Here is a 21,092-nt window from a genome sequence, read left to right on the forward strand (position 1 = left end):
AACATTTACGAGACCTAGTTGTTGCGACACATTATTTTCCGTCGCAAGCTCGTCGTAAAAGGGCTATTGCGATGCTTTTAGCTGCTTTTGCGACAAGTTTTGACCGTCGGAAAAGGCCCTTTTTTTGTAGTGCTCCAGAAAAATAGACAGATGCCAAATAACAAGGGGAGAAAACGAGAAAGAAAGAGAGACCAGAGAGGTAGGAGGAGGGAAGAAGAGAGGGCGCAAAGAAAACATAAGTTTTGAATGGTGTCAAGAAAAAGAGATGGTGCTGATGGTAGAGATTGGAACGTAGGTGTTGGCAAGAAGACAAGGCTTTTTGCTGTTGGAATTTTTATTCTTTTTTATTTTTATTTATTTTTAGAGTTCTAAATTGTTTTTTTTAACTGAAGAAGGAATATTTAATGAAAAACTAACTATAGTTAAAAGATGAGTAAAAAGATGAGATACTTGGCTTGGCACTCCGATAGGCATGGTGTAGCATACACCAGAGTTTTGTGTGGGTAGCAAAAATGCTCCCATGATTTTACTAATTTTTTATGGGTTTTTGGTGTCCCGTGGATCTCCACGCTTCCCCATGCATCCACTCTTTTCTTCACTACATCACTCTTCCGTTTCTCCTTCACGCAACCCATCTTTCACTAACTCTCTCTACTTCTTCACTTTTTTCATTCTCTCTCATCTTCCTCACCATCTCTATGTTCACTGCATAGAAAACCGTAGCACCATCTCCACCTCCTTCGCCACTCTAGTGAACCTTGCCACCACCCAAACACCACACTGCCACTCTTTCTCTCTCTCTCTCTCCTCTTTTTCCCTCTCGACTTCTTCCTTAACACACATAGAAGCACATAAGGAATGACGGTAGGGGAACTACCATTCTCTGGCAAGGCAACCACCAACTTTCTTCCTCTCATCAACATGGACTCCCTTTACTCTTTGCTTTTTGGAAACCAAAACCGACGCGGTGAAGTAACGAGCTCCATCGCGGCCTAACTTCCTAGCGAGATTTTTCGTCGAATCTAGTATAGGTGAGTCTCGAAAACACTTTAGTTAGGTTCTTTAAGTTGTTTAGAGACGTTTTCGTGCACTGCATGCCTGATTTGTTTAAGGTTGGATGCAGTTTCAACTTGGGAGAAATTCCACAGATTTCCGATGAGGCCTGCGAGTTTCAAGCTAATTTTAGGCTATCAGCCCTGAGGAAGGTATATTTTCAATCCTTACCTTCGTAGCTTTTTGTGGGCTTTTGAATTGCTGAAAATGATTTTGTTTTGGACCCAAAACGGATTCTAAAACTCCTGGTGTAGCTGCAGGCCACGGTTGTAATCGCGCGTGTGGAACTGTGTGTGGTACTGCTGGGGATGGCGTGTGGAGAACAGACACCTCCACCGAAAGATGAATGGATGAAAGGAAGAATATACGTTTGAAATCATTGCCTTGCTTTTTTTCTTTAATTTATAATGTTGATTACTTTGGTTGAGTCTGATCTGTCAAGAAGAGAAACTATGAGCAATATTTTCCTATTCCGATCTAATGTTTTCAAATGTTTGTTTCAAGTTGTAAGGTGTTACGGTGTTGTTATTTATTATTATTTTTTTTTAAATTATATTTAACTAATAGGGTACAATTACAAAAATTGTGCTAACATGAATTTGATATGTCATCTGACACAAGTGTCAAAACAGGGCACAAAAAAACCCTTATCTGTGCTCAACTCTTTGAGCACCAATAGCCATATTGTGCCCTCTAATCAAGGGGCACGCACATAAAGGGCACATATAATAGTTTAGTTGCTGCATTGTTACTATTGATCTATGGGCACATATGTTGGTGTCCTTTGACCTCATAGGGCACAAATAACTTTTTGTGCACAGTGCCTATATTTTTTGTAGTGTGAAGTCTTGACTAGCGCTTTGAGGAAAAGTAAACGACCAAATTCTGCAGTAAAGAACTCTCTCAACCCCTCTCTTCCTTCTATCCACATATTTGCATGCAAAGAAGCATGCACTAACTGCGGTAGTGGTGATGATAGTCCTATACAATCAAGTAACGATGACAAAAAATGTAGTTAAACAATGTGGCATTGCTGAATTACTAACCACATACGGCAAACAATTAAATTGAAGGTGATTGCCAAGGACAGGTACTACTTCTAACTTGTGCTATAATTTTCAGCGAAGGGTGGTGGTGGTGTGGAATTGAACTTCATAAAGAAAAGATGGTGAGCTCATATATAATGGTGAAAGCAACTAGCCGAGAGAGAGAGAGAGAGAGAGAGAGAGAGAGAGAGAGAGAGAAGGTTTGGTTGGATAGTGAGAAAAAGCCACCAAGAAAAACCAAGGCCAGCAGCTCCAAGATTCTCTCTTTGAATCGAAAAATAGAGGAACGTTGACATGAGAGAGATGAGAAACCCTAACCCTAGTGCTAGTGGGGAATGAAGTTTATTGGGATTTCCTCCAAAGTGTAAATATATCATGTGCGGTGGCTGGTGAAGCATAAAAGACAGCAGTGCCATTCCCACTATACACATCTTTTGTTAAATTTGCCCTTACAGTCTGAGTGTAAATGTCATGAGTTGCACACATGGAAATGTCATGATCAATCACACGTTACTCTAAAAAGGAGTATAGGCACTTTGAATTTTCCAAGCAAAAAAAAAAATAATAATAATAATAATTCGATTTCCTTCCCATTAACCTTTTTCTTACTGTTATTTAATTGAGTTCTTAATCGCAGTATTCTATGTAGAATAACTTTGACGCATACTGATTAATTTGAAGAATATTATTTGACTTCTTACTTGTAATGTAACACATACATAAAATATACTTAGCATAAAAACATAAAAATACAGCTTTGTGGATGCAGATATTGTAAAGAGCAATGACTCCTTCCACACATGTACTATCAACCCTCACTATTATCCACCGCTCTGAAAATTATAATGGTACACAAATAGTTCCAGTCTAAAATACAGTTGACTCCACCAGTCCTTTGTGTGCCTGCAAAATTCATTTCTACTTAATTTGGAATGTGTCATTGTCAATTCACAATTCCTACCCTAAACCCTTGAACCCTTGAACCTACTTTCACTGTTAATTGAATTCTTAATCATATTATTAAGAATTTGAAAAAATAAAGAAACACGCGTGTATATGAAAAATTGAAATCATAGTGAAAATTTTCTTGGACTCTCGCTTCAAGCAACACTATCAATATCATCTTCAGAAAAATGACATTTAGATTAATACAGCGAGATTACCAAGCGCGCCGGCCGCCAGAGTAGTTGCAATCTAGCTAAGCCAAATCACAAACAGTGTTTTGAAAAGCCATTCAAATAGTAGCAACCTCCAAATAACTAAATATGGTATTGACTGCACCAAAAATTGAAATGATATGTATCATAAACTTCATTTTGTTTCGTTTTGCAAAATGAAAGCAATTGATGCAGTGTTCAAACATCAACTCAGAAGTACTAATTTTGATTCAAACATCCAAGTCCCCGTTACATGCATGTGTGGGATTTAGGCATCAGTCTTTGTCAGTGTTCTAAAAATCAACCTAAGCACTGAACGGTGGCCAACCACCGGGATTAATACAAAATCAGGACAAGGATTAGGCGGGTGTTGAGGCAGCCTGAGTGGCCCTTGGGCGGCCTAGGCGGTCTGGGAATTTCAATTTTTTCTGTGTTTGACCTTGAGAAAGGATGAATGCAGATTAGTTGTGTTCTGGTTTTTCTAGACTTTATGAGCTTTTGGTCTGTGTTCTTGTGAAGAGGAAGAAGATGAGAGAAAATTATTTTCTCTCTCTTCCTTCCACACCCACGTGATCACTTTCAAACTATTTAATTTTCTTTTTTTTTTTTTTTTTTTTTGTTTCTGTCCATTCGAGTTTAGACAGCTAGCATCTTGACTTTTCTAAAAGAAAAAAGGCTGTCAGTCCATCCATAGCATCAAGTGCTATTAATTTTTTTCTCATTAAAAAAACATAGATTGTCAGGCTGTCAATTTATAGCATCAAGTGTTATTGATTTTTTGGACTTGTTAGATATGCATTTTATTATTCTTTTACTATCTTATTCTGGGATTTCATACAAGTACAATTTTTTGTAAGTGTCAGTATACATTTATTTACACGAAATTTACCTAAATCCGCCTAGGCTGCCTAGGTGCCCACCTAGACCCCGCCTAGCGACTAGGTGCTAAACGCCAGCCCCCACCCAACTAGCGCCTAGCGTTTTTTAGAACATTGGCCTTTGTTGCTTGGATTGTGTTATTGTCCAGATTGCCGTGCAAGTGGAAATTATTATTTATTCATATAGTTGCACTGACCACCCTCAGTTTCCAAATGCTATTATGGATCATTACCAGAAATTATTATTTGTCCGACGGAAGAAATTTCGTTGGATCACTAAACTTTAACCGACGGAACTTAGACGTTTGTCGGACAAAAAGGGTCAATGTTTTAGTTTCTTCAGAGGCTTTTGCCCAATGAACAATGTTCATCGGACAAAGATCCATTCATCAAGAAGTTTTCAGAGAAAAACTTCACACATGTTATGGCAACCTTTGTGCGATGATTTCGTCGCGCAAAGGTATATTTTTATGATTTATTATCGTTTGTTGGGCAAAGGTGAGGGACATTTTGGCATATTCAATTCTTTCAGTGATTTTCACGGTCTGTAAAATTAATGTCAACAATCCACCATCAAACTTGTTTGTATATACTCCAAAATGGCCTAAGCCAAAAATCACCAAAAACAAACTTTCCTGGATTAGGTAATGGGACGAAATCCTTCAATGGTTAGAAACGAAAAGTCACAATTTAACGGTTACTTTAGGTCTGATTTTGATGATCTTTTGTAATTACACTCCTTGACCCTAGAAGCATACAAGGAACAAATTGGATCATCACTTCAAAATATTTACACTAATGGTTACCATAAAATTTTATGTCCTACTTAATAGAAGTATAGAACAAACACTAACTGTTTGTTGAATCCCTTGTTTTGATTAGGGCTGGTTAGGGTTGGGGTCCTGAACCGAAACCCCTAACCCAAATCCCAAACCAAAACATTTCGGGATGGGATTTTATATCCCAAAACCAAACTGAAACTATTCATTTCCCGAAATTCGAGATTCCCGAAAGTGTTTCGGGATTTTCGGGAAACTTCAGGATTAGGCCTTGAAGCCCAAATTGTTGGGCTTTTTAAACTTTTTACAATTTTAAGCTATTTAACAAGTAAGCCCACCCATTTTTCAGGAAAAACAAAAAAAACAAAAAACGAAAAGTTAACAATTGCAGGCTTGCAGCCCACTACCCGTACAACCCACCTATTTCAGGTTCACAATCACATAAATAAATTCAATTCAATCAAAATTCACCACAATTTCATCTCATAATTTCAATTTTCATACCAAGCAAGCAACAACTAACAAGTTAAGCTTAAGTTCACAATTGCCTACCAAACTAGTTAATTAAAAGTGCATGCAACCAAAATGAAATAAGTTAAATTTTACAAACCAAACTTCTGAATGAATTTAGCTTAAGTTACAAACCAAAAGCAAAACATAGTTTATACGCAAAAAAGTGCATGCAACTAGAATGAAGTTTAAGTAAGTTCATTCCCTTTCGCCCCTTCGGCCCCTTCCCCTTGTTGATGAATGACCCGTTGCCATTGATCGTGGACCCCTTCCTCTTGTTAATAATTGAACCCTCATTTGTGTTGGTGTAGATGCTCTTGAAATGGGTGGTCACGAAGGTAGTCATGGGCGGCGTTGAACTTGAGGTGGTAGAGGAGGTGGCATTTCACAATAATATATCACAACCACAGTTCATCACATATATAATATTCATATATCTCATATACTGATCAAACACATATATATCAAATATATATCACAACCATAAACTGATCCATAAACTGACAGAGTACACATTACATAAACTGATCCATAAACACATATTTATCTCTGATCCATAAACTGACAGAGTGCACACTCCATAAACTGATCCATAAACACATGTATATCAAACAAATGCAGCAGAAAACTAACATGTTGCACAGTTGGCAATAAGAGAATAGGTTGAATAGCTACGGCGTGCTTTGATGAAAATGCTTTAATAAAACAGTAACAAATGTAGTAGGGAACTTACACTTGCTCTTAAACATTAGTTTCATTATATGATTGCGTATTATTATGCATGAAAAACAATAGTTCATGTATGACACTGAAGATGTATGTTGGTTTTTCTTTTGAAAAAGATTTTAAAGTGGTTTTTTGGTTTTTTTTTTTTTTCTTTTCAAAAAAAAAGATTTCAAAGTGGTTTTCTAGTGTTCAAACTTCAAACGGATTGAGAAATAATTTGTTTGTCGTAAGAATAAAACTATTTTAGTTATAGTTTGGAATGAAATAACTCAATAAGCATGCAGAGCATAGTCAAATTTATGAAAAGGATATCTGATAGTTTCACAACTATTTAGGCGAAACTGATTTTCCATATGTTGAGATAAATTTGGGTTTAAGGGTACTTAAAAATAACGAGTACATAAAATAAAACAATATATGATGCAGCTTTTTTGGCAAAGCCTTGCACTTACCCACCCTAATTTGAAACCCATAGTCCCTTATATATCTTGCATACAGGTCCTGCACTTACCCACCCTATTTCGAAACCCATAGTCCTCAAACCCTTGCACATTCGACAAAACCCGAGTGAAAATCAAGTTAATCAACATGAAATTTGACCCTAAACACTAAAGAACAAAACCCCAGTGAATATCAGAAACCTGTACCTGGATTTTGGGACTCGATTGGTGTCGGATTCGGGTCTTCCTGCATCTGTGTCTCTGTGTGTGCCGGTTGGATGAGAGCCGTTGAAGTGGACGGAGGACGGAATGAGCGGCATGAGTCGATAGAAGAACGGAGTGGCGGGAGCACGAGCAGCTTTGGGAGATTAAGTGTGAGACTGTGAAAGTGAACGACTAAGAGACCACAAATGACCTAACTCCGTGGATGGTTGGATTAGATCTTAACCAATCCAACGGTCTAGGTAATTTCTAATTATAAATTAAAAAAAAAAAAAATATATATATATATATATAAAATATTCGGTTCGGTTCGGTTCGGGATTACCAAACGCTTTCAAAGCTGTGGCTGAATCCCAAACTGAAACTTTTAGGACGGGTTCGGTTTCGGGTATCGAATTTTTGGGTAAATTTGGTTCGGGCATTTTTCGGTCAAATTTTGAGACGGGTTCGGGACAGTTCGGGATTTTCGTGAAAAAAATTCCACCCCTAGTTTTGATGGGATACGTAGTCTATGAAACTAATTTGGATGAGCCAACCGTGAAACTTGTTTGTATATATCCCGAGAAGGATTGTGCCAATCACCCAAAAAAAAAAAACTTTTGGGGTTTAGGTAACGGGAAATCCTTCAATGGTGAAAACATCATGATTTAATGGTTATTTTAGCTTTGATTTTGATGATTTTTTTTTTCAAACTACAATCCTTGACCCTAGAAGAATACAATGAACGAAACTAATCATCAATTCAAAATATTTATACTAGTGGTTACCACAAAATCTTACGTTCTACTTAATGGAAGTATGGAATAAATTACAAGTGTTTGTTAAATCTATTGTTCTGACGGAATACATAGTCTATGAAACTAATTTGAATGATGAAACCGTCAAAATTGTTTGTATATATTCTGAGATCACATACGCCACAAATCACAAAAACAAACTTTTGGGGAGTAGTTAATAAGGCTGGGCACGGGCCAGGTATGACCTAATTTTGAAGGAACCGGACCTTACCCGCTTTAAACAGTAACGAGGCGGGTCGGACCGGGTAGAGGGTTTTTAAGTTTGGGAACCGACCCTAACTTAACCTGTTTGAAACGGGCTGGTTCAAGGCCTTTCACGGGTCCAATTATTTTTTTTTTCTTTTTAGGTTTTGATACAGAGCTCCAAAAAGTTCCACAATTCCAGATTGCTCCCACTGCCAACGAAATCGACGGGTTGGAAGCTACCCACACTAGCAACTGAACCACCGATGGTGAATCGGTGAAGGTGGTGATCCCCGTCTCTCTTGCTCATCTCTCCCAATCCCAAATAAAGGTCTCTATCTCTTGACTCCGATCGACGACGACGGCGCGAGGCTCCAATCTGACTCAGATCGACAATAGCAGTCTTCTGTATGTACTCCGTGAACTAAACCCTGTTGGCGATCACGCCGCTGGCTGCAATGGGCTTTTGGATGTTAAGCACCATGATTCTGTATGCTTTGCACGACAGTGAAGCCATCGCCTACCAAATCGAAGATGAATTCCATATCCTTCTGATAAAAGGCAGAAAGTCCTATTTTTTAAATATATTTTCCACTAAGATGAAACCTTTTGTCAAAAATGTGCACGTAGGGGCAATGCCCATGTGTTCTTTGAATAGGTATTTCAGAATCTGATTGATCTCGTATGTTTTTTAAATTTTGATGCTCCATCCAGATCGGTTATGTAGAAATCTCGAAACAATCAGCGCAATGAATTTGAGGATGGGATGGAGAAGAGAATGAGGAATAAGTGGTGTCGTTGAGGGAGCTAAGTCATCGTGGTGGTAGAAGAGATGACTCGAGTGGGAGTCTGGTTTAAGTCCAGGAAGGAATGGGACGATGGGATGGAATGGATAATGGATTAGGTTTAGAGAATTAGTAAATGGGTTATAGTTAGAAACAGGCCATCCAGGACTCCGTTATTCCAAATCCTAGGACTCAGCCCACCCCTTAAATACTATGGACCAGCCCCGCCCCGCCCCGCCCCATTTCTATTCTTAAAAAATTGGAACTGGCCCGTACCCGTCCCAAACCTTGATTACCCGCCCCGATCCACGGTTCTTGTACTCGTTTGCCCACCCCTAGTAGGTAAGGGACGAAATCTTTTGATGATTAGAAACGAAAACCACGATTTAACAGTTATTTTAGCTCTGATTTTGATGATTTTTTACAACTACACTCCTTAACCCTAAAAGAATGCAATGAATGAGACCGATTATCAATTCAAAGTATTTACATTAGTGGTTACCACAAAATCTTATGTTCTACTTAATGGAAGTATAGAATACACTCTAAGTGTTTGTTAAATCTATTGTTTTGGCGAGATACACAATCTACGAAACTAATTTGAATGATCCAACCCCTTGTTTTTATATAGTCCGAGATCGCATACGCTAAAAATACCTAAAAGAAACTTTTGGGATTAAGTAATGGAACAAATAATATAACAGTTAGAAACGAAAAAACATGATATAACAGTTACTTTAACTCTAACTTTGATAACTTTTACAACTATACTTGTCAACCCTAAAAGTATATAATGAACGAACCTGATCATCAATTCAAAATATTTACGCTAGTAGTTACTACAAAATCTTACGTTATACTTAATGGAAGTACGTAATAAACTCTATTTGTTTGTTGAATTTATTGTTTTGTCGGGATACGCAGTTTGCGACACTAATTTGAACTATCCAATCATCAAACTTATTTGTATATACTCCGAGATCGCATATACCAAAAATCACCAAAAACAAACTTTTGGGGATTTGATAACCAGACAAAATCCTTCAAAGATTAGAAACAAAAAACTCACGATTTAACGGTTATTTTAGCTTCAATTTTGATGATTTTTTTAAGGACGCTAATAGAGAGTAAAACATAAATTAAAGGGACTTGATCATTAAATTCGATGATCGTTCACCATTTAAAATTAAATAAAAAAGTAAGGAAAAATAAATAAATTTTTGATGTTTGGCTGATTAAATAAGTACAATTCATCAGGCAAACCTAAAAATTTCTCCCACTTATTTTCCCAAAAAATCAAATTTCTCCCCAAATTAAAGGATTTGCCTACTAAAATATTCCCCAATTTCGTAGGGAAATGTAATTTCCCTCCAATTTTTTGTGAAAAGTTAAACTAGTTGACATGTTTAGTTGACCTTTGTTGGACGAAGTGTATTATTGTATACGACGAAATTTTAGAGTTTGGCTACACATGTCATAATTTTTAAACCTTTGCATGACAGACCATTTCATCAAGCAATGCTCTGATATGTTATAATACTAGGAGCCTTCTTCTTCTTCCTCCTCGTAGCGCTGAACCTAAACTCCTTGCTTGGTCTCTCTCTCTCTGTGCTCTCTCTATCGCTCATCTCTCTCCGTCCTCCCATGAGTCACCACCACCAAAACCAAAGGTAAATTTTAGGATTGGAAATTTTTTTTATTTGTGAAATTTGTAGGAAAATTTGAAAAATTCTAGAAATATGTGAAATTTGTAGGAAGTTTGTGAAAATGTGTAGAAATATGTGAATCTGTAGGATATTTTTTTTATTTGTAGGATAATAAGGAAATTCGTAAAAAAATTAGAAATATGTTTAAATTGTAGGAAATATGCGAAAATTGTAGAAATCTGTGAAATTTGTAGGAAAATAGGAAAATTTGTAAAAATTGTAGAAATTTGTGAAAATTTGCAGGAAAATAAGAAAATTTGTAAAAGTTGCAGAAATATTTAAAAATTATAGAAATATGTGAAATTTGAAGGAAAATACGGAAATTTGTAAAAATTGTAGAAATATGTGAAATTTGTAGGAAAATAGGAAAATTCGTAAAAATTGTAGAAATACGGGAAAATTTTGAATTTGTAAGAAACTTTAGAAATTTGTAGGAAAATACGAAAATTTGTAAAATTGTAGACATATGTGAAAATTGTAGGAAACTTGTGAAATTCTTAGGAAATATGTGAAAATTGTATAAATTATTGTGTTTTTTCATAGATGTTATCGCGGTTGATCACCAATTGTCGCCTCTCTGCCTCCACTTCGAGTCAAAGTGACCCAGAGGCAGAGTTATCTTATTCCATGAAATTGAAGCCTAGTGTTGGTGAACCAAGACTATTTACAAATTAAAGAGAGGAGAGATTGAGCTTTCATACTCTTGAAGCTCATCCTTGTGTTTACAAGGTTATCACCCAAGTGGAGGGCCTTCTTCCTTGTGTTTATGATCTTCTCTCCTTGGATGTTTGCTTGTTTGCTTTTCCTTTGCTCCTTGAAGATTTGAGGAAAGGATCTCCAAAGCTCGTAAGGTTGCAAACTAAGTCTCCATACTAAGGATAAGGTGTGAAAAGATGATGGATGATTTAGGAAAAAAAAAAAACAAAAAACAAAAGAGATTACTAGCTATTCTCCTCTAGATGGTGGGCTATAGAGAGAGAGAATGGGAGAGTTTGTGCCTCCAAACTTCCTCTCAAATAAAAAAAAAAAAAAAAACAAAACTAATGAAGAAAAGCTATAATTGCCCATTTTGTTTTTAGTTGTCATACAACTTAATCGTCCCTAGCAATACCAACTATTGTTGTTCCACCCCATGCCTCACCATCTTGAAGAGTTTATAAAATGCTCATTGAAACAGAATTTTTTGCAGCATGTCATGTCTACACATGAGAGGGTTCCTATAAATTAGTGTTAGTGTTTTTGGTTTTGTACTATTTGTGGTACTTGAATAAGTTTTTATTAACTTGGGACAAGTTTGATACTTTTATATTGTATATGTACTCTTTGTTGAAACTTCTTTGTTTTGTTCCATGAGACATGTTTGATACATTTGTTCTACGTATAATATTAAACTTCAATAATAATGCATTTACCTTTAAAAATATGAATCGAAATTTGGTCATTAAAATTAAGAATCTAAATCTAGTTATTAAAATCAATTATAAATAGTATTAACGTTTTATGAATTTAAATTTTATTTGGGCAAATAAATCAACACCAGGTTGTAAAAAAATTAAATATAATAAAGGAGGGGTATTAGTAATCACCCATAATTCTATAATCATCCGCCCCTAATATGTTTTCCACGCCAGATTAGCTTACGTGGCAGAAAATGTGTTAAGGGCAAAAATAAATATCTATTTGCCCCTATTTACTAATAGCAACACTACTTTTAGGTGCAAATCTAATATCCGCCATTCCTAACTATCAGGTACAGAAATCCTCATTATTTTCCCCTATTTTAAACTAATATGTGCAAATGTTTTGGCCTCTACTTGTTCTTAGTTTTGTGGCGAAATCTCCCCAATCGAACATCAACAAATTGAGAAGATTTAAAATTAATCTTTGCCTAGATAGAACTCTAGCCATCTAGATGACAGATGCATAAACAACTTCCCAAAGAAAAAAAGTTTTTTGCAGTTGGAGTTTCTCAAAAATTGTGGGGATAAGAGGCAAAATGAGTTGAGAGTTTAGTTCTCTTTTTATACTCGAGCACCCTAACCCATGGTGCAATGATGATCACTCAAACTTTGGATAGATGCTGACTCATGCTCCCATGATTAGTTAACTGATGCCCACGCCCAAACTTAACTAAGCCAACAACACTAGTCAGGAAGCGAGAAATGTAGATTTGAAATGCAAATGCATGAACGTTTTTCAGTGATATAACTTGAGTGTTCCTCTTCTTCTAATCTTCAAAAACATCTTATCATTGTTCTAATCCTAGATTGAGCTTGGTGTGATTAATAAATCATAATTAATACATTTTTTCTAAAGGAAAGCCAAATCAACTAAGTCCTGAACTTCACACTCCTATCCACAGAGCATTAGATCTTCTTAACATGTTTATTGCTTGTTAGAGGAGAGAATAGTAACCGGTTATGGTACGTACATACCATCCAATACAAAGAGAGTATATGAAAAATGAAATGAGTAGTACGACAAATATCATTATGCCTGATACAGTATTGCCATGGGTAACAGGCTTAGGTTTAATTTCCGATTAAAACCAATCTACCAAACATATTAGAAGTAATGCTAGAATTAAGGGATTATATTAAAACGCGAGTGTGTAAATCCTAGATTAGATTTGATTACTAGTTATTTTAATAGGACTGTATTTCCTTGGAGGACAAGGATTCTTCTCCTCCCTTATTACTATAAATAAAGGCACTACGTAGGGGGAACAACACATCCTTAACACCCTCACTACAACACATCTCTCCACTCTCTCTTTACCGCAACCTTTCTCTCTCTCTCTCCCTTGTCAGATTAAATAAACTACAACACGTTATCACCACGCTCCTCCGATGCGCTAAGGAATCTAACGTGGAAATTATTCGTCTTCAATCAGGGGAGTATTACGTTTCAATTATTATTTGATTAAATTTTGATTTTTTTATTGATTCATAGACTTTTATTGATTCAATTTATTTCTCTTGCGTTGAACGTGATAAAAGCTTTGAAGAAGGAAAGCCGAAATCTGAAGAAAGAATTTCTACAAACCCGTTCACAATATTCATCATCTAATTTTGGTTCTTCCCAAACAACGATGTTTTATCTCGATATTTTTGCAGTCCTGATAGCATGAACATTCACCATAATGTATGAACCAACTTTACGTTTTATGAATTTTAGATTCTATATAAATTGTGTATACATTATATTCATAATTGTTGAATTATATGAATTGATATTGCCATGAATTACATTGAATATATATTCATGAATTGAATTATATTGTGAATATGCATGAACCAAATTGACATATAATCTGGAATTAAAAAAAATTAAAAATTAAATTAAGGTTTTGTTGGGAACCCAGCGAACGACAACAGACGCTCCAGGCCTGAGAACCAAGCCACGGAGCCAGGAGCTCCAGGCTTGAGAACTAAAACCCGATGCCAATCTTGGCATCTCCATCTCCAAACCACCGCAGGCTTGGCCTGCAGCCATGCCCCACCACCTGGTCACTGCCATGATGACTTGCAGTCATCGTTAAACACGGCTAGATTTCGAAACCTCGATTTCGAATCTAGGGTTTTTTGGGTGTGAACGTCAAGAATACTTCTTCTCCGCCACATTTTCGAGGTTCAAAATCAAACCACGAACTGACACCGAGGTCCCTATCCCAAAACATGGTTGCCAGAAGTGGGGGCGGTAACTTGTGAAATGTAAGGTGTTTGGACATGTAGCTCCTACTCCTCCACATGTGAAGTTTGTTGGCTACAAGTGGGTTTTCATTCGGAAGCGTAATGAAAATAACAAAATTATGCATTGCAAAGCTCGTCTTGTTGTGCAAGGCTTCTCTCAACGCCCTGGGATTACCTATGATGAAACTTATTTACCCGTTATAGATGCGATTACTTTCGCTACCTTATCAGTTTGGTAGTTTCCAAAAAACAAGATGTGTAGCTTATGGACGTGGTAACTACGTATCTGTATGGAGATCTTGATATGGAAATCTATATGAAAGTTTCTGAAGGATTTACATTGACAAGTTCAAATAGTTCTAAACCACAGAATACGTTCTCCATTCGGTTGAAGCGTTCACTCTACGAATTGAAGCAATCCGGGCGAATGTGGTATAACTGTTTAAAGAAGTATTTGTTAAGTCAGGGATACGTGAACAACAAACTATGCCCATGCGTGTTCATTAAGAAGTCGTATTTTGGTTTTGCGATTGTTGTAGTTCATGTCGACAACATAAATCTCATTGGAACTCTTGAAGAGCTTGAGAAAACTGTCGTGCACCTGAAGTCTGAATTTGAGATGAAAGATCTTGAGAAAACTCAATACGGTCTCGGTCTTGAGATAGAGCATTGTTCGAATGGAATATTAGTACATGAATCGAACTACACCCAGAAGGTGTTGCGTCATTGTAATGAGGATAAAGCAAAGCCTTCGAGTACTCCTATGGTCGTTCGATCGCTAGATGTAAAACGAGATCCCTTCCATCCAAAAGAGGATGAAGAAGAGATTTTGGAACCCGAAGTTCCCTATCTAAGTGCGATAAGTGCTTTATTGTACCTAGCTTAATGCACTAGACCTAACATCTCCTTAGCTGTTAATCTTTTGGCAAGATACAGTAATGCACCGACATGCAAACACTGGACTAATGTTAAAGACCTCTTCCATTACCTTAAGGGTGCGACGGATTTGGGTTTGTTTTATCCCTACGAATCCTCGAAAGGTGCCACAACCCCCTCGGTTCTTGAGTCAATTCCCACCTTGTTGGTTATGCCGATGCTGGGTACTAATCTGACCCGCACAAGGGGCACTCTCAAATGGGTTCCATCTTTACCATTGGATGCACTGTAATACCTTGGAGGTCAACCAAATAGACCTTAGTTGCCACTTTTTTGAACCATGCCGAAATAATCGCCTTACATGACATTACTCTATAATGCTTCTGGCTGAGAGCAGTTGTGGGCTATATTCGAAGCATTTGCGATCTTCTTCCCATCGTTGACATCCCTACGACGATCTATGAAGATAATGTAGCATGTATCAAACAACTCAAGAAGGGTTACATCAAAAGAGACAACACCAAGGACATTGCGCTGAAGTTTTTCTTCTCACATTAACAACAAGAGAATCTGAAGATTGAAGTCAAGTAAATCTTTTCCTAAGATAACCTGGCGGACCACTTCACCAAATCACTGCTAAAGACGACGTTTCATAAGCTTGTTGAAGGAAAAGGTATGCGAAAACTTCTTGAGTTGTAACATTGTTAGTTCTCTTTGGAAATATGTCAAACTTAGGAGGAGTATCCCGAAGTATACTCGCTTGATCTTAATGTACTCTTTTTCCCTACGATTAGGAGCATTTTTCCCTTTGGGTTTTTGCTACCTAACGAGGTTTTAACGAGACACCCATCCTGGGTTAGTCATATCCCTAATGTACATCCTGTAGACTTTTCATTTGACCTTGTATTTTCTCACGCACTTTTCCTTTTACTATGGGTTTTTGTCCTGCCTCGAGTTTTACCCTAACTGTTGTGTTTGTTGTGAGACTTAGTTCCATATGAAAATTCCTTTGTCTGAGATTAGCATGTTCCCAGAATTAGTGTTGACGAGCCGCCTTCCTCAACTCTACCTGATGACGAATCTACTTGAGTATTTACACACTCAAAGGGGAGTGTTATAGATAACATATTAAAGTGTGATTGTCTAAATCCTAGATTAGATTTGATTATTGGTTATTATCTCCCTATTAGGACTGTGTTTTCCTTGGAGGATAAGGATTCTTCTCCTCTCTTATTACTATAAATAAAAGCACTGTGCGGGGGAAATAACACACCCTTAACACCCTCACTACAACACATATCTTCTCTCTCTCTCTCTCTCTCTCTCTCTCTCTCTCTCTCTCTCTCTCTCTCGCCCATGCTTTTTTAAGGGTTTATAAAGTAATGTTACACTTATCATATTTTTCATACAAAAGTATCACCTCTCCAATAGAGGTAAGCCCACCAATACATGTGAGTCACATCTCTATTAGAGAAGTTGTACAAATATAGTATAAAAAAATGTAATGAGAATAGCATTTTTAGGATTTGATATAGTGTCTAAGTAACCCAAAAGTTTTCGAGGAGATTAAATTATGGACCTTTGATATCCGATTATTGATTTCTTGTCGATGCCGACCTATATATAGAAGGGAACTGTCAACTCACTATTTTCATATTTTTATTGTAGCTTCTCAGCCAAACATATTTAGAATAAGAATCTCCAAAGTAACTGCAAGGATATGAATGTTGGTACTTGGTAACGCTGGTGCATGTATAATTGTTTTTTTTTTTTAAATACCATCAATACTACTACTTGTAATTTACATTAGGAAGGGGAAGAATTTGAACTTGAATGCAATGAGTTGGAAAAGAAGACTCTTTAACCACTCTTTAACCATTAGGGCAATCCACCATTTGTCTAGTGCATGAATTAGTCTCTATAGTTTATGACTAATTAATTTCAATAACTTAGGTCAATATTTCACTATTTTCGATTGCAACGATATTAATATTCTAAACTATTTAAGGGGAGGAGGAAAGAATTTGAATCCAAAATGAAGGAGAAATGATCTATCTACTAGAGCAATCCCTCACTTTTGCGTTTTTGCTAACTAGGAAGTCATTGTCGGAGTACTTGCGTTATCACCATGCCTGTAACTTGCCCGATCTTTTATATACTGTGCCTTTTTAAGCATGCACGTCATTCTCTTTTCAACGTTAATTTCAAAAAACCAAAGCTTGTATAAGAATTGTAATTACTAGATAAAGATCAACTTTTAATCTAAAAAGAGGTGGTTATTTGGTACAGGAAGAAAATGTTGGAGTCCTAAACAAGCAAGGCAAATAAAATGATCAAGAATGAGCCGGTACCCCACCGATCATGGCACAATCCCTTAATTAGAAGTCCTTTTACTTGTGGTGCAAGTTTCTAACATCAATAACCAACTGGTAACAGTGACATGCCTATCACACATACAACTCATCTGATGAGCCTTAGGCCTCTCTGCGGCCTCCAGTGGCACTTAGGAAACATTCAAGAGAACAACTCTCGCAGGGGCTTTTGTGTTTCCACCAACAAGAGATTCATATAAGAGAGAAATTAGCCAAAGAAAAAAATGATTTTACATGATTGGGATATAGCATTGAGGTTCTGATATTATCTACTGCTCTAAGTGTGACCTCCATGGAATTCTCTTGATCCTTGCGAGGTGTAAATTTGAGGTTATCGCCGGAAGGCAATCGGTCAATGAGAGTACGGCGGATGGGGCAGCCGGAATGAGAGTAGTCAAGCCACTTGTCATACAAGGTGAGTGGAAAATGTGCTCGCATTTTGGTAGCTACCTCACAATTTCTTCATTTTCCAAGCCTCTCAAACACACGACACATTCAATGGTAGTACTAGTGTTACAATATAAAAATTCATCATCATCTTCATTTTGGTCATAAGGCTGGCATCCTCTTTTTGCAATAGTGCCCCAATATTTCCCAGCACTTACACAAATTTGGATGATTGGCATCCTCTCGTACTCCATTGTTTCAGCATAACTGAAAATAAGCCCTTTTTTTTTTTTTTTTTTCAAACAACCTGTTTTATAAAAAATAAAAGAACTATTAAATAATATGATTCAATAAGAACAATGATATGAAGAACTTAGAGTTTGTTTAGAAGTATTTTTAAAATGACTAAAACCGTTTTTAGAGAATATGTTTATAGCTTCCAAAAACACTTCAAGTGTTTTTTCAGGATTCACTTGCATTTTTAGTAAGAATTAGTTCAGAAAGCAATCACCAAAATTGTTTTTTGTCATTTTAAAAGAACTTCTAAACCATCTTTTAATTGGTTTATGTATCATCGATGCAAGCTTAGAATTAAGGGTGTGAATGTGACAGGGTTGACAAAAATAATTTTTGGTGAATAAATTTATTTCTTTTAAAAAAAACAATTCTTATTTTTGTTGAATAAATATTTAAATTGAGAATCTTCAAACCTCCATTTTTCCCCCTTGAAGAAAGAGACAGAAAATTATGGACGACAATGTACGGTGGCAAAACGGTAAGATGTTGTCACTAACATTTGTAAGTGTGATGTCATAATTTAATTTTTCTTTGATAGTGAGTTTGATACGGTTAACTCTAGCATTACCGAAGGATCGTATTGTAGAGATGGTTTGCGTGGCTCTGTTGGCACCCAACTTTTTTATAAGTAGTTCACCTACCATTTAACTCATTTCACATATTTATACCATCATTTGTACGATATCTCTAATAGAGGTAGATTCCGTCAACACATGTGATCTCATTCCTATTAGAGAAATGGTACAAAGGGTAATGCTAGACAGACAAAATTTAAGTCAAATGATGTGTTACCAATAAGAAACAAACACGTTACTCGACACTTAGTTAATAATCCAATCAACGACAACCACATCATTTGGTTTTCAAATTTGGTTTTAAAGATTTGGTCTCCTAACATTACCCTAATACAAATATATGGTAAGTGTCACATTTTTTTATAACAAAAAAGGACACAAATGAAGGTGTTGGAGTTTGAAACCATATTAAGTGACCCAATGGTAAGGGCGCGGATTGCGGCGCTTCAATAAATAAATAAATGTGAGAGGTCCCGAGTCTGATGCTCCGAGCTGATGACTCTGCTTAACTGTGACCATAGACAAACTGAAATTCCCATAGCTTCTTCGGGCCCGAAAGAGGGGATAACTTCGGCTTTCCACCGGTTGTCCCCTTTCTTTTGAAAAAAAAAAAAAAAAAAAAAAAAAAAGAAAGAAAAGAAAAGTGTTGGAGATTTGGGCACATGATAATCGAATGCCACTCACAATGTTCAAATTATTAGCATAGACATGACTTGGAAATCCAAATTCTCTCCCACTATCTTTGTGTTAGCAATACCTTAAACCAATTGAAACAAACCCACTCTCTTACTCAAAACCCCAACGAGACCCAACCGCCATTACCATCTCTTGGTTCAGTTGCCCCAGCGGCTCCTACAACTCCCTGGGGCAACAACCTCCGTTATGCCCACAACCTGTTCGACGAAATACCCAACTGCAGAAATCCCTTCCTCTGGACCTCCCTCGTACGTTCCCATCTCCTTCACGACCGTTTTAGTCAATCCATCACTTTATATGCTCGAATGCACCGGGTAGGCGTATTGCCATCTGTGTTCACCTTCTCTTCCGTTCTCAATGCCTGTGCTCGTGTCCCGGCTGTTTTTTAAGGGAAACAAGTCGACGCGAGGGTTGTGCAGTGTGGTTTCTTGGGAAACAAGATAGTGCAAACTGCGCTCCTTCATATATGCAAAATGTGGGCTAGTAAGGGACGCAAGGGATGTTTTTGACTGGATGGAAGAAAAAGATTTTGTTGCTTGGACGGCCATGATTTGTGGGTGTTCGAAGATGGGACTCATAAGGAAAGCGAGGAGGTTGTTTGATATCGTGGGGCAGCGCAATGCTGTTTCTTGGACTACCATGGTTGCTGGGTACACGAACAATGGTGATATGGAAAGGGCAAATGGATTGTACGAAAGAATGGTGGAGAAAAATTCAGTGGCGTGGGTGGCTATGATAGCTGGATACGGGAAGCGTGATAATGTAGTGGAGGCCAAGATGGTTTTTGACGAGATACTGATGCCGGATGTGTCATGTTGGGCAGCAATGGTGGCTTGTTATGCTCAGAACGGCCATGCAGAAGAAGCCATTGGATGTATAAGAAGATGAGGGAAGCAAAAGTGAGAGTCAATGAGGTGGCTATGGTGGGAGCTATTTCAGCTTGTACACAACTTGGGGGTGTTGAAATTGCAGCCACATTGGCGAAGCATGTGGAGGAAAGGGTTTTGTGGTAAGTTAAATCGTTTGGCGTCAAGGATTCGATTGGATTGACTAACTCACTAGATTCAACGTATGTTGGATGAAGAAATGGGTGTCAAACTTCCATATTTTATCTAGGATGACAATAGAGGATGGGTTAGTCATGAAGGAAACTTATTCGTTTTAATCTCCCAAAAATGGTAGGATGGGGAAGCAATGAGTTTCCTGCATAGCTAAGAGACATGTTCTACCTCCAACTTAGACAAAATTCGGAAGTCTTCATTCAACGTACATTGAATCTAGTGAGTTATCCAATTCAGCCTATACACCGAACAAGGCACGGAACAGCCAGCGATGTGGATCTTTGCTCAGAAATGCAAAGAGACAGAGTAAGACCAAACCAGGTAACATTCGTCAGTCTCCTCAACGCATGTAGTCATGCACGACTGGTTGAGGAAGGGTGCCGGTATTTTGAGCTCATGACTCAGGTTTTCGGCATTGAGCCACTGAAGGAGCACTACACTTGCATGGTTGATCTTCTTGGAAGGGGTGGGCTGCTTGAAAAGGCATACAATCTTGTAATAGACTACGTTGGCATCGCAGATGCAAAGATTTGGGGCCCCTTGTTAGGAGCTTGCAAGGTTCATGGCAATGCCGAATTGAGTGAAATTGCAGCCAGGCATCTCCTCGAAATAGAACCGCGCGACACAGGAAATTACGAGCTTTTGGCAAATACTTATGCAGAAGCAAACAAATGGGATGATGCTGACAGAGTGAAAAAGATGATGACTCAAAGAGGAATGGTAGAAGCTCCTGGGTGTAGCTGGAGAGGTTCTACTGTGTAACTGGGGTATACCTTCGCTCTCATCACGTGAATAATTGACTGTAAATTTTCTCATCGAAAAAATCGTTCTCTTTCTGCAAATGAGTGCATCCG

The 21,092-nt window shown here is 37.4% G+C and overlaps 1 protein-coding gene across 1 annotated transcript; it reads left to right on the forward strand.

Moving 5' to 3' along the window:
- Positions 1 to 14,239: 14,239 nt before the first annotated feature.
- On the forward strand, positions 14,240 to 21,080 carry LOC137709026 (putative pentatricopeptide repeat-containing protein At5g37570). Its single transcript, XM_088688490.1, is given in 7 exon segments — positions 14,240 to 14,689; positions 19,183 to 19,262; positions 19,264 to 19,345; positions 19,348 to 19,640; positions 19,642 to 20,045; positions 20,048 to 20,178; positions 20,389 to 21,080. Coding segments are annotated over 7 exon segments (2,052 nt in total). The 3' UTR covers positions 21,001 to 21,080.
- Positions 21,081 to 21,092: the final 12 nt, after the last annotated feature.

Source organism: Pyrus communis, chromosome 17 (genome assembly GCF_041283825.1).
Source record: "Pyrus communis isolate YQ-2024b chromosome 17, ASM4128382v1, whole genome shotgun sequence".
NCBI lineage: Eukaryota > Viridiplantae > Streptophyta > Magnoliopsida > Rosales > Rosaceae > Pyrus > Pyrus communis.